A 13,244-nucleotide genomic window follows, 5' to 3' on the forward strand; every position below is an offset into this window, starting at 1 on the left:
TAGCAGACCTACATGGGGACAGGTCTAAAGTCACATTCTCCCATCAGCTTCACTGTAACTGTACAGGTTCAGGAGGAAACATGTTTTGAAAATAACACCCAAAACATAATTTTGAGCCAGGTTACAAGGCCTTGGTGGTCAAGCTAAATGTGTGATTTTATCAGTATGGAAACACTGAGGATTTCTAAGCAGGAGAATAATAAAATAAAAGTGTATTTGGGGATAATAAATCTGGTACCATTTTACTGAATGAAACTACATAATTTTTAAATTAACAGAAAGGTGAAATTGGAAAAACAAACACCCCCTATTATTTTATTACTTCTGTTATTTTTCTTTTAAAAATTAATTTGATCTTTCAAGAAGAGAAATCAAAAGGGGAGATTTGATGGTCAAGGTGTATACAGCCATTAACTTGAAAAAGAAAACAATCTACAAGTATACAAACTGAATAACACCACCAAATCTAGATAAGGTTTTAAAAAGTTGTTACTGGTGTTTCACTTATTAAGTACTTATATAGTGCTTTCTGTATGTTGAATGGCTTACAAATATTCATTAATTTAATCCTGTAGCAACCCTATAAGTAAGTATGAACTATTAATATCCCCATTTTTCAGGTGAGGAAACTAAGGCATAATAAGATCAAGCAACTTGTCCCAAATCACAAGGTTGATAAGTGACAGAATCAGGATTTAAACTGAGTCTGATTTTGAGTTCATGCGCCTAACCAATATGCTGCCTCTCCATGCTATTGTTTCCCTAAAAGGGCACTAAATAATATTTCCATGCTATTGTTTATTTTTCTCACCTTTTGGGAGGATGAAGGGGACAGAGTAGGAAGATAAAATTAAGCAAGAGAAGCTGAAAAAGGTTAACTCTTCAAACTTATACCTTCAAATTTTTTCTTGGCTGCTTTTAGATGATTATGAATTATTGCTCTCTAGCAGAAGAGTGCAATTCTGTTGAAGTACCGTAGAGACTAGTTTTTGAGATTCTTACAAAACCCACATCTCCAAGCAGTCTGTTCACTGCTTGGAACCTTACTGGTACAAGGCAGTAATGTCTCAAGCAGAAGCAAGCAGGGGACTATCTTGATCTCGCTTGCTGCTAATCTAGAAAAATACACGCAAAATGTGAGTAGCTCTGCTTTGAACAAGAACCTATTCAAACTTTCGAAGAAATCTGAAATATTAGGAAACTGCACCTTTGCAAAATAAAGATGCACTCTGGGCCCAAGGCTAAGTGTAAACGTGACTGTGCTTAAATCTTTATCACTATGGACCCCTAGATCTTATCCATCGCCCACAAATTGTCTTGCATGGTTACCGTGAGGATTAAATAAATTTATCCCCCAAAGGGGATTTACCTAGACAGCAAAACTAGTGGAGCGCTTATTAGGGATCTCCGGCTTGAGAGGGGCGGAGTTACTGTCTGGCTCTCAGTTCCAGAATGGCTTTGGCTGGGGGATTCAGATAGTGCAACTTGTTTAAACAAACAAAACCGATGCTGCCTGAGGCTGGCAGTTGTGCACACCGTTCCCCCTCGGTGAGGGTGGCGCGCGTCCTCAGCTCTCCCACTGAGGAAGAAAGAGCGAGCTGCCTGGGAGTTCTGCCTGAGTTAGGGGCCTGGACGGCGCCCTGCTCCTCTCGCGCCTCCTGACCTTAGGGTGAGTGCCCATCCAGGCGTCCTCGGGGGCCCACGAGGGAGCTCCGCCGCCGTCGCCAAAGCCGCGAACACCGCCCGGACCCAGGCCGCTGCAGCCGGGGGTCGGCTCGGAATCGCCGCGCTCCTCCATGCCGGCCGGTGCGGCGCTCCCGTGGTGCACCACAACCCGCGCCCGGCCAGAAGCAGCGGCGCGCGCGCCTGTGGGTTCCGCTTCCCCGAGGCTCGCAGCTGCCGTGCGAGAGGGCTCAGAAACTGGGAGGAAAGTTGCATCAGCCCCTCCTTTTGACCAAGGTAGCTAGAACCTGCGCGAACGCTCTCTAGTTTCGCTCTGCGTTTATTCAAATCTGAGCAAATTCTAGCGTGAAAAATATTAAAGAGCAGCCTGCACCCAGAAGCTCTTAATCCTCTTTAAGTCAGTGCTGCCGATAACTCTCTGAGAAAGTTGGGGGATACATACGTCGTCTTCAGCAGTGGGGTCCTGGTTTCTGATTGCTGGGAACGGGAAAAGCCTTACTCAGTGCCCTGGCATAGAACTTTAAAGTAGAACCATACTTTCAGGGTGACCCACGTTTCAGGATTAGAGGAAACAACGAGTTGCTGAATGAGTGTTCAGAAAGGTAAGATACAAACTAGCATAAGCATGTGATCTGGAAGCCAAGGATGAGGAGTTTCAGACAGGCAGAGTAGCACATTTTAAGTATTTTTTAATTTACTGTGAGTGAAATGGGAAGCTATTGGAGGCTCCTGTTACGTTTTCATAGGATCACTCTGACTGATATGTTGAGGATAGACTGGAGGGAGCAAGGACACAAACAGGGACTGGTTAGGAGGCTATCGCATTGACCAGGACAAGGGTGACTCAAAATCCAAAGTCCCAGGCAGGACACAACTTCTGTTTTCAACCATGGTAGACTAAGACCCTAGTGGACCATCCCCCAGCAGAAAACAACTTGGACACAATGCAAAAAGCTGAATATACTGGAATGTGAACAGTGGACTTGTAGGAAGGGCAAGCTTGCTTGAAGATCAGGAACTCCACTTGGACACAATACAAAGAGCTGAATATACTGAAATGTGAACAGCAGACTGGTAGGAAGGGCAAGCTTGCTTGAAGATCAGGAACTCCACAAGAAAATTCCCCTCTCTTTGGCATTTAGCTTGGGGCAAAGTGCAGTCCAGAAGTCAGGCTCAGCAGTACCAGGTGGGCATGTATAAAACTTATCAGTTATTCTTATCTGGGGAAGCAGAAAAGTGAAGACAGAAAATTTTGAATTCTGAAGAGATTAAGAAATCCCAAGGAAGGAGTCAGAGAGTGGATCCCCAAACTGTCAACCCACATCTCTGAGAGATCCTGAACCACCCAAAACAGAATCACAGCAGCTCAGTTAAAAACAAAAGATCTGAACTGAAACCAGAGCTGTCTCCAAAAGGGAGAGAGTTTTCAGTTAAAATCTAGCCGGAAAAATTACCTACAAAGGAAATAACACTCATCAGAGAAGAATAATAGAATCCAGACTCTCCACTTAACACTCACAAAGTCCAGAATACTATCCAAAACTATCTGACATATGAAATTCAAGGAAATGGATCGCATACTGTAGAGATCAACCCTGAGATGAATCAGATATTGAAACTGACAGATAAGGATTTTTAAAGTGACTATTATAACTATCCTCAGTGAAGTAAAACATGTTTTCAATGAATGAAAATCTCAGGAGACAAATAGAAAATCTCAGCAAAGAAAAAGAAAAAAAGATTTTTAAAACCAAATGGAAATTCTGAAAATTGAAAATTATAATTTTAGAAATAAAAAATTCACTGGGTGAATTTAACAGCCAAAAAAAATTACAAAAGAAAAAGTAGAGTACTTGAAGATAGAGCAATAGAAATTATTAAAAGTAAACAACAAAGAGAAAAATTATCTTTAAAAAGTGAGTAGACCCACAGAGATTTGCTACATGTCAGACAATCCAACATGCATGTAAACAGAAGTAGAAAAAAAAGGGACAGAAAAAATTTTTGAAGAAAGAGTGATGGCCAGAATTTCCCCAAATTTGATGAAAAACACATTTACCAGTACAAAATGCTAAATATACAGCAACTAAAATAAACACAAAGAAGTCTACATTGTAATAAAACTATTGAAAGTCAAAAAAATAAAGAGAAAAGCTTGAATGCATCAAAAGAAATAACACACCATACACAGGGAAAAGAAGGGCATCTATTATTGAATGAAATGTAAAGCCACACATGAAGATTCATATGTTGCCCTCAAATACATTACATTTGAATGAACCTTTGCCACTACAAAGCAGCTGCTAAGCCCGAAAGAAGAAAATGGCACTGAAATTAATAGGGTCATTGAAGTATGAAACACTGACACGAATTCAAGTGATTGGAAGTGAATAAATCTCTCTGACTCCTAAAGATCCAAATCAGTTCATATGATGGCATTTTTAAAAGCATTAAGAGTATTTTGATGCTAATCTGAGTAGAGGGAAAATTTTATAAATCAGTAAGGATATCCAATGGGATTAGGGACTATATGAACCAGCCTCAAACATCTGCAGGGGAAGAATTTCAGCTTATGTTCAAGAAAAAATAATTGGGGGTATGGAAAGAACCATAAACCAAAAAAGCGACGGATAAATGCCATCCTTTGGCAAATAGATTAAATACTGTTGCTTAGAAAAAGCATGATACATTCAAGAATGAATATTACGTGCTTTTCAAAAGAGTTGAAGAATGAAAAGGGAGTGTCTCTTAGCTTCCCTGTTAATGTAAATTTTTAAATAGGTCATGGTGATTGTGAATGGCTAAGAATGAACACAAAAGATTTGGGAACACTTAGACAACCCAGTATTTAAAGTACAGAATCAAAATACCTATTGTGACAATCTAGAGTGAAATCTACTAGAGAACAGAAGAGAGTTTCAGTGTCTAGTAGCCTGGAGGATTTCTCCTTTTGTAAATGCTCCAATAGTTCACTCTATTAGAGAACCAAAGTAGTGAGAAAAAAAAGCTAGATAAGAAACAATGAATGAAATCCCCCCGAGTATATTGGATTTAATCAGATTCATTGTAATCTGGCACTTGCTGAACTCATTTCCCAATGATATCCTGAGCCAGATCATTTTATTCCTATAAAAATCTGTAATGTCTAGCCAGAGACATGTTAATTCAGTAAGAGTCTCAAGAGGAAATGCGAACACTAAATTGTGATGTGAATCTCTAGTGTGGAAAGAAAATTTAAAAAAAAGAAGAAGAAGAAGAAGAAAAGCTTTTAGACAGTATTGTATGAGACAGTGATTCCAAGCTGAAAAATGTAGCCTAGCATTCTGGATCAGCTTTTCATTCATTGGTTGTAAGGAGGTTCACATATATCTTGTTCCTTTTTTTGTACACAAAACACACAATTTCCTATTCTCTGTGTTTCAAGAACAGAGAAAGATTCAAGAAAGAGAATGATTCAATATTGTAAAGATGGCAATTTCCTCCAAAGTTATTTACAGATTCTAGCAATTCCAATTAAAATCCCAAAAAGTATTTTCTTAATACCTGATAAACTGATTCTGAAATGTGGGCCTAAAGGGCCAAAAATAACCAAGACCCTTTTTCTGAACAAAAGGAAGGAAACTTACGAAGTTAAAGTTCTGAAATATAAACATCTTATAAAGATAAGGTTTTAAACAAAATTTAAATTCTTACAAAGATCTCTAATTACAAGTATGTGATACTGGCACATGGATAGGTAAAACCAATGAAACAAAATAGGGAGCCAGGCAACAGACCCATACACATGTGGGCAGATGCAAGAAGGGAAGGAGAGAAGGTTTGATTGGCTACACGGTGTAGGCAAACACTTTTAAATCTCTAGGAGAAAATACAAAAGAATATTTTATGACCCCAAGTTTAAGAGTGATTTCTTAAGACACAAAAAGCACAAACCATATGCTTCACTCGTGTCCCTGTGAAGAGACCACCAAACAGGCTTTGTGTGAGCAACAAGGCTGTTTATTCCACCTGGGTGCAGGTGGGCTGAGTCCGAAAAGAGAGTCAGCAAAAGGAAATAGGGGTGGAGCCGTTTTATAGGATTTGGGTAGGTAAAGGAAAATTACAGTTGAAGAGGGTTGTTCTCTGGCGGGCAGGGGTGGGGGGGGTCATAAGGTGCTCAGTGGGGGAGCTTTTGAGCCAGGATGAGCCAGGAGAAGGAATTTCACAAGGTAATGTCATCAGTTAAGGCAGGAAGAGGCCATCTTCACTTCTTTTGTGATTCTTTAGTTATTTCAGGCCATCTGGATGTATATATGCAGGTCACAGGGAATATGATGGCTTAGCTTGGGCTCAGAGGCCTGACAATATGGAAAAAATTTGGTAAATTTAACTGTATCCCAGTTAAGAACTTCCAACACTAAGAGAGTGGAAGGAAAATGACATCTGTAACACACAATTGAAAGAAAAGATACCCAGAATATATACAGAACTCCTAAAAATCAATTAGGAAACAAAACAAAACACTCCTTAGGTTAAAAAAAATGAGAGTAAACAGAAAAAAAGAGATAAAAGGCCAGCAAACATAACTTGATGTTCAGCAACATTGATTGAGTGAGAAAATGTAAATTGAGGCAAGAAGATACCATAATACACCTATCAGATTAGCAACAAAAGCCAAGAGTTGGCAGAAAAGTAGACCAAAGGGAAGATGCACAAATCCTATGATCCAGCAATTCTAATCCCAGGTATATATTCTAGAGCAATATTTTTAAATGAAGTGCCAGGACCTGTTAGTGGTTGTGAAATAAATTGAGTGGGTTGAGTACAGTTTTTAAAAAGTAATTATTTAAAACACACATAGAGTTTCAACCAACAACTTGAATGAATCTCATAACAACTAAAAACCTAATGTATAGTCAAAATGTTAGTTATAGAAGCATATGTAAGATATTTGATTTGTATAAAATTCAAATATAGCAGCTGTATTCATAATATCCCAGAAGTGGAAATAACCCAAATGTCCCTCAGCTGATGAATATATAAAGTAGTATGTCCACACAGTAGAATATTATTCAGCATTAAAAAGGAATAAAGTACTCATGCTACAACATCAATGGACCTTGAAAACATAGTAAGTGAAAGAAGCCAATCACAAGGGATCACATATTGTAGAATTCCATTTATGTGTAATGTCTAAAATAGGTAAATCTATAGAGACAGAAAGTAGATTAGTGAGAGAGTAGCACGAGCTGGGAGACATGAGGATTGATCACTAATGAGTATAGGTTTCTTTTTGTGGTGATAAAAATGTACTAAAATTGATTGTGATCATGTTGCATAACTATGAATATACTAAAAACTTTTGCATTGTATACTTTAAATAGGTGAATTGTATGGTATTTGAAGAAAAATTCAAATGCAGGCAAAACTAACACACATTTAGGAGATGTACCAAAGTTCTCCAGAGAACAGAACCAAAAAGAGAGAAAGATTGATTTTAAGGAATTGGCTCATGTGATTGTGGGGGCTTGAAAACCTGAAATCTGTGGAAGGCAGGCTGGCAAGTTGGAGACCCAGGAAAGAGCTTATGTTGCAGTCTTGAGTCCAAGGGCAATCCAGAGTCAGAATTCCTTTCTTTGTGGAGAATCCCATTCTTTTAAGGCCTTCAACAGATTGGATGGCAACCCACATTATGAAGTGTAATCTGCTTTACTCAAAGTCTACTGATTAAATATTAATCACATTTGAAAAATGTCTCACAGCAATATCTAGACGGGTTTGACCAAGCAACTGAGCACCCTAGCCTAGTGAAGTTGACCCATTAAAATTAACCATCACAGGAGGTAAAGTTCTAAACAAAATGAAGAGACTGATTAACACAAAATTCAGTCTAGTACTTATCTCTGGGGAATGGAACAAAGCATTGTGACAAGAAGGGACTCAGGGCTTCAGAGTTAATGGTCATGTTCTGTTTCTCAAGGTGGGTGCTGGGTATATGGATATTCATTTTATTAGTAGTATTTAATATATTAGTTTATGGATTATATCTGTTAGTTTATAATATATTTCATGTTTATTAAATATTTTTATTAAAATTTTTCTAATATCTAGAGTACAAAGCGATAGTAAGTTAGGCAATTTCTATAAACAAACAGATGCGTATATGCAACCTTAAATAATGCCTGGCTTTGTAAATATGAAAAGACATCAAAAGCAATCCATGGTCCAAAAAATATCCCATGTCTATCTCTAGATATTTAGTCAACATCTGCTATCAACATGGATATTGAGTCTCACTGAAGAGGACTGAGTACAAACCCACATTGAAAATGTGCAAATTAAAAATGCCATATTAAAATTACCCCAAAATGTTAAGGGTTGGGTGGAGTAGTGGATGATGAGTGATTTTTTTCTTTTTTTCCCCCATTTTCAACATTTTTTAAAGTTCTATAGTAAAATAGACTTTAATAAATCATTGAATTTTAGAGCCTTTGGCCTAGAAGGGCTAATCCAACACTCCACATTCATGTTAAAATATCTCTTACGGCTTATTTACCTTGCTTAAATGTCCCTCCCTGCTTTCTTCTATTCCTCTTCTCTCCTTCTCCCTCTCTCTGTCCTTTCTTCCTTCTTTCCTTCCTTCTTCTCCTCCCCATCTAAAACATCCAGTACAACATTAAACAGACATAATGAGATCTGACATTCTTATCTTGTTTCTGATCACAGGAGGAACACTCAGTCTTTCACCATTAAGGATGATGTTAGCTGTAGGCTTTTTGTAGATGCTGTTTATTACGTTGAGGAAGTTCCCTTCTATTCCTATATACTGAGAATTTTTATGAGGAATTCATGTTGGATTCATAAATGCTTTCTCTGCATTTCTTGAGATGATCATATGGTTTTTCAAGTTTGTTAATAAATTGCATGGATTGATTTTTTCTTCTTATTGTGGTAAAATACATATAACAAAATTTACTATTTTAAGTGGTATTAAATACATTCATGATGTTGTGCAACTATTACTCATATCCATCTCCATGACTCTTTTATCTTTAAAACTGAACCTATACCCATTAAATAATAACTCCCCATTTCCCCTACCCCCATCCCCTTGGCAACCACCATTCTATTTTGTCTCTGTAATTTTGGCTAAGTACCTTATATAAGTTGAATCATACAATATTTGCCTTTAAAAATTGGCTTATTTCACTTAGCATAATGCCCTCAAAGTTAACATGTTGTAGCATATGTCAGAATTTCCTCCCTTCTTGAGACTGAATACTATTCCACTGTATGTATATACCAGATTTTGCTTTTCCATTCACTAATCAATAAGCACCTGGTTTGCTTCCATATTTTAGCTATTGTGAATACTGCCGCTGTGAACATGGGTGCACAAATATCTCTTTGAGACTTTGCTTTCAATTTGTTTGGGTATATAGCCAGAAGTAGAAGTGTTAGATTATATGGTAATTATATTGTTAATTCTTGAAGAACTGTCATACTGTTTTCCACAGCAGCTGTACCATTTTACATTCCCACCAACAGTGCACAATGTTTCAATTTTTCTACACCCTTGCCAACATTTGTTACTTTCTGTGTTTTTCTAATAGCCATCCTAATGAGTGTGAAGTGATGAATCTTATAGTTTTGAATTGCATTTCCTAATGATTAGTGATGTTGAGAAACTTTTCATGTGCTTATGGCCATTTGTATATCTTCTTTGGAGAAATGTTTATTCAAAGTCCTTTGCCCATTTTAAAGAAATGATTATATATAAAATTGTATAAAACCGTATAATTTTCTAGCTTTCCCTGTTACTACTTCCCATCCTATCTCCCAGCCACGCCCTGTTCATTGTATCTCTCAAGGGTGTCATACTGTTTGATTCCTTGCTCCTGCAGTTCCATCTACCTGGAATTCCCATCTCTTTCCCCTTCTGTCTTCCTTTTCTTCGTCCATGCTACTCATTTTTCTTTTCTTATATTTTGAATCAAATTATATTTTTTTCAGCTTTTAAGTTCAGCAGTACATGTGCAGATTTGTTACATAGGTAAACTTGTTTCATGGGGGTTTTTGATATAGAATATTTCATTACCCCGGTATTTAACCTAGTATCCATTACTTATTTTTCCTGATCCTCTCCCTCCTCCCACCTTCCATGCTCCAATAGGCCCCACTGCATGTTATTCCCCTCTATGTGTCCATGTGTTCTCATAATTTAGCTCCCACTTAGAAGTGAGAACATGTGGTATTTGGTTTTCTGTTCCTGCATTGGTTTGCTAAGGATAATGGCATCCAGCTCCATCCATGTCCTTGTAAAAGACATTATCTCATTCTTTTTTATGGCTGCATAGTATTCTATGATGTGTATGCACCACGTTTTCTTTACCCAGTCTATCATTGATGGGCATTTAGGTTGATTCCATATCTTCGTTATTGTGAGTAGTGCTGCAACGAACATACACATGCGTGTGTCTTTATGACAGAATGATTTATATTCCTTTGGGTATATAACCAGTAATGGGGGATGACCTGATCGAATGGTCTTTAGGACTTTGAGGAATTGCCACACTGTCTTTCCACAATGGTTCAACTAATTTACACTCCCACCAATGGTGTATAAGCGTTTTTTTTCTCCACAACCTTGCCAGCATGTTATTTCTTCACTTTTTAATAGCCATTCCGATGGTGTGAGATGGTATCTCATTGTGGTTATACTGTAATTCTCAGCCTATCACAGCTGCCCCAGATGCATTTATTTCCTTCTCTTCTTGGCTGTGGTTTTTACTTGAACTTCTCCAATAATCAATGATGTTGAGCTTTCCTTCATACGATTGTTGTCCACATTTATACCTTCTTCTGAAAAGTATCTGTTTGTGTCCTTTGCCCACTTTTTAATGGAGTTGTTTGGTTTTTCCCTCTTGTAAATTTGCTTAAGTTCCTTTTAGATACTGGATATTAGACCCTTGTCGGATGCATAGTTTGCAAAATTTTTCTCCCATTCTGTAAGTTGTCTGATTACTCTATTGATACTTTCTTTTGCTATGCAGGAGCTCAGTTAATTAGATCCCATTTGTCAATTTTTGCTTTTGTTGCAATTGTTTTTCACATCTTCTTCATGAAATCATTGCCAGTGCTCATGTCCTGAGTGATATTGCCAAGGTTGTCTTCTAGGGTTTTTAGAGTTTTGGGTTTTACATTTATGTTTATAAGCCATCTTGAGTTAATTTTTGTATCTGGTGTAAGGAAAGGGTCCAGTTTCAAGCTTCTGCGTATGGCTAGCCGATTATACCAGCACCATTTATTGAATAGAGGATCCTTTCCCCATCGCTTGTTATTGTCAAGTTTGTCAAAGATCAGATAGTTGTAGGTGTGCAGTCTTATTTCTGGGTTCTCTGTTCTGTTCCATTGGTCTATGTGTCTGTTTTTGTACTAGGATCATGCTGTTTTGGTTACTTTAGCCCTGTAGTATAGTTTGAAGTTGGGTAGCGTGATGCCTCCAGCTTTTTTCTTTTTGCTTAGGATTGCCTTGACTATTTAGGCTCTTTTTTGTTCCATATGAATTTTAAAATAGTTTTTTTCTAGCTCTGTGAAGAATCTCAATGGTAGTTTAGGAATAGCATTGAATCTATAAATTGCTTTGGGTAGTATGGCCATTTTAAAAATATTAATTCTTCCTGTCCATGCATGCTACTTATTTTTCAATGCTCAATTCAAATACATCTCTTTAATGAAACATTTCCTAGCTATCTCCACTTCCCCACTTCCTTACTTATGCTCCTTTTTCCATCATAAGACATAAAATGACTTATAGCATTTGTGCATTTATATGACACATCTTATTTATTCATGCATTTCCAGCAACTATATCTTGGCACAGAGTAGGCATTGAGCAAGTGTTTGAAGGAATGAGTTAATATAATTTAAGGGATGCATCTATTCTTAAATGAGTCATAGAAGTGTAGTTTAAATTTGTATAAACTTGTTTTGAATTGGAAAACATTCTTCTGTAGTAACTATTATATAGCTCTTGGATGCAGCCTGAGCATAGACAAAACTCTGACACTGAGATAGTTTAATTTTAGCCTTTCCCACCTCAGTCACTGCTCTTCTTCTCCCTTAATATTAATTCCCTTCCTAGGACCCAGAGTCCTCGGGCCTACGTATCAGAAATCCATAAAACTTGCTTTGTCACCAAAGAGACCCATGCTTCAAATTAGGATCCCATTCAGTTCCCTTTATCAAAGCTTCTTATAGTCCATTTCAGTTTAGGTGATAAGATTTAAAAATCTGATTGAATTAAAAAGATATCTAATGCTCCTCTCTCAAGGATTTTCATGTTGAAATTGGCAGAATTGTCAATTCAAGTAAATTTTACATTGTAGAATTTTAGGATGGATCAGAAGCGAGTAAAACAAACCAGGTAGTGAAAGAAAGATATTTCAGTACAGAAGAAAGAAGCCTGGATAATTCAGCCGAGAGACTCTTTCTGCCAACTACGGCCCAGCAGGACTTATGAGGGGCTGGCCACTTTCTCCCTGTTTTTCCAAGGGAGAAGCATTCAAATATTCAAAACTCAAATGATTGGCATTTAGCAATTTCATAAATGTTTGTTGAATGAAAAAATGAGGCAAGCATTTAAAACTTTTTTACATGGGAAGGAATTGATGTTCAAAGAGGTCAAGTTTCCAAGGTCACAAAGAGAATAAGTGACACAAGTGAAATGAAAATTCAGCTCCAAGTGTCAATTGCTCTTTCAAGCCTATCACAGCTGCCCCAGAGGCATTTATTTCCTCCTCTTCTGGGCTGCTGGAGCCACAGACATCTTGAGAAGCTTTCCTGCAAGAAGTCTTCTGGCCACCTCATAGGCCCTGCCCCCACCACATTGCACCAAGGGTGACAGTCCAAGAGGTTTTTGTTGTCCCAGAAGGAAGTCCCCTGTGCTGGAACAGTATGGCGAGGGGATATGAGAGAAAGTGCTTACTTCTAACTTTATGTAGAATCAATTGGAACAGTCTACTGGCAGTGGAGACAAAGAGATATGTGTGTACAGCCCTGGCTTTCCATTCAGCCAATTTTCCATGGAAAGAGCATTATAAGCAATGAATATTTTAAAATACAATTGACTTTTATTTTTAAATTAGTTTTTTTTTCTCAAATTAACTGTCTCATAACATCAATCCTATGCGGGGGGAAAACATCCAAATTCACATTACTGATTTCTGAAGAACTTATGAAACAAATCTGTTAGTAAGATGGGGACTTAATTTTTCCCAGGCTTCCCCTCCACTGCCTCCCAACCATATTTACAATGATCTTCTACTGTTGCATACCCTGTTATTACCTTAATATTCTCAGTCACTAAATGAGCACTCTAAATTAAAAGTTTTAAATAGGTGTTTTGTAAGTTGTGTGACTGGGAAACCCTTGATTTCATCTGCAGAGCAGAGCAGGTTGTAGTTATTTTAAGAGAACTCCATGGAGCCAATTTCATTATAATGTCATTAGAGACCATACAGGTTTAGATGCTTCATCATTCTTTGAAAAAATAGACTCAGATAAGCTGTTGACTTTAGGTG

General features: G+C 37.6%; 2 protein-coding genes across 4 annotated transcripts in view; one reads left to right on the top strand and one right to left on the bottom strand.

Annotated features, from left to right (window-relative positions):
- Positions 1–1,863, bottom strand: part of TSEN15 (tRNA splicing endonuclease subunit 15) — a 43,836-nt gene extending 41,973 nt beyond the window's left edge. The window contains exon 1 of one of the 3 annotated variants that reach the window (XR_008511050.2): positions 1,664–1,861. Coding sequence is in view for 2 of the 3 variants with exons in the window: in XM_054524316.2 (XP_054380291.1) it covers positions 1,664–1,798 (135 nt within the window). In the remaining variant the exon portion in view is untranslated. Of the gene's footprint in view, positions 1–1,663 lie in introns of all 3 variants that reach the window. The other 2 variants (XM_054524316.2, XM_009240151.4) reach the window with 2 other exon arrangements.
- Positions 1,843–13,244, top strand: part of COLGALT2 (collagen beta(1-O)galactosyltransferase 2) — a 121,945-nt gene continuing 110,543 nt past the window's right edge. Inside the window, exon 1 of the mRNA XM_063725314.1 lies at positions 1,843–1,959. The gene's annotated coding sequence lies outside the window, so the exon portion shown is untranslated. The remainder of the gene's footprint in view (positions 1,960–13,244) is intronic.

The sequence above is a fragment of the Pongo abelii genome, chromosome 1 (assembly GCF_028885655.2).
Source record: "Pongo abelii isolate AG06213 chromosome 1, NHGRI_mPonAbe1-v2.0_pri, whole genome shotgun sequence".
Lineage (NCBI taxonomy): Eukaryota > Metazoa > Chordata > Mammalia > Primates > Hominidae > Pongo > Pongo abelii.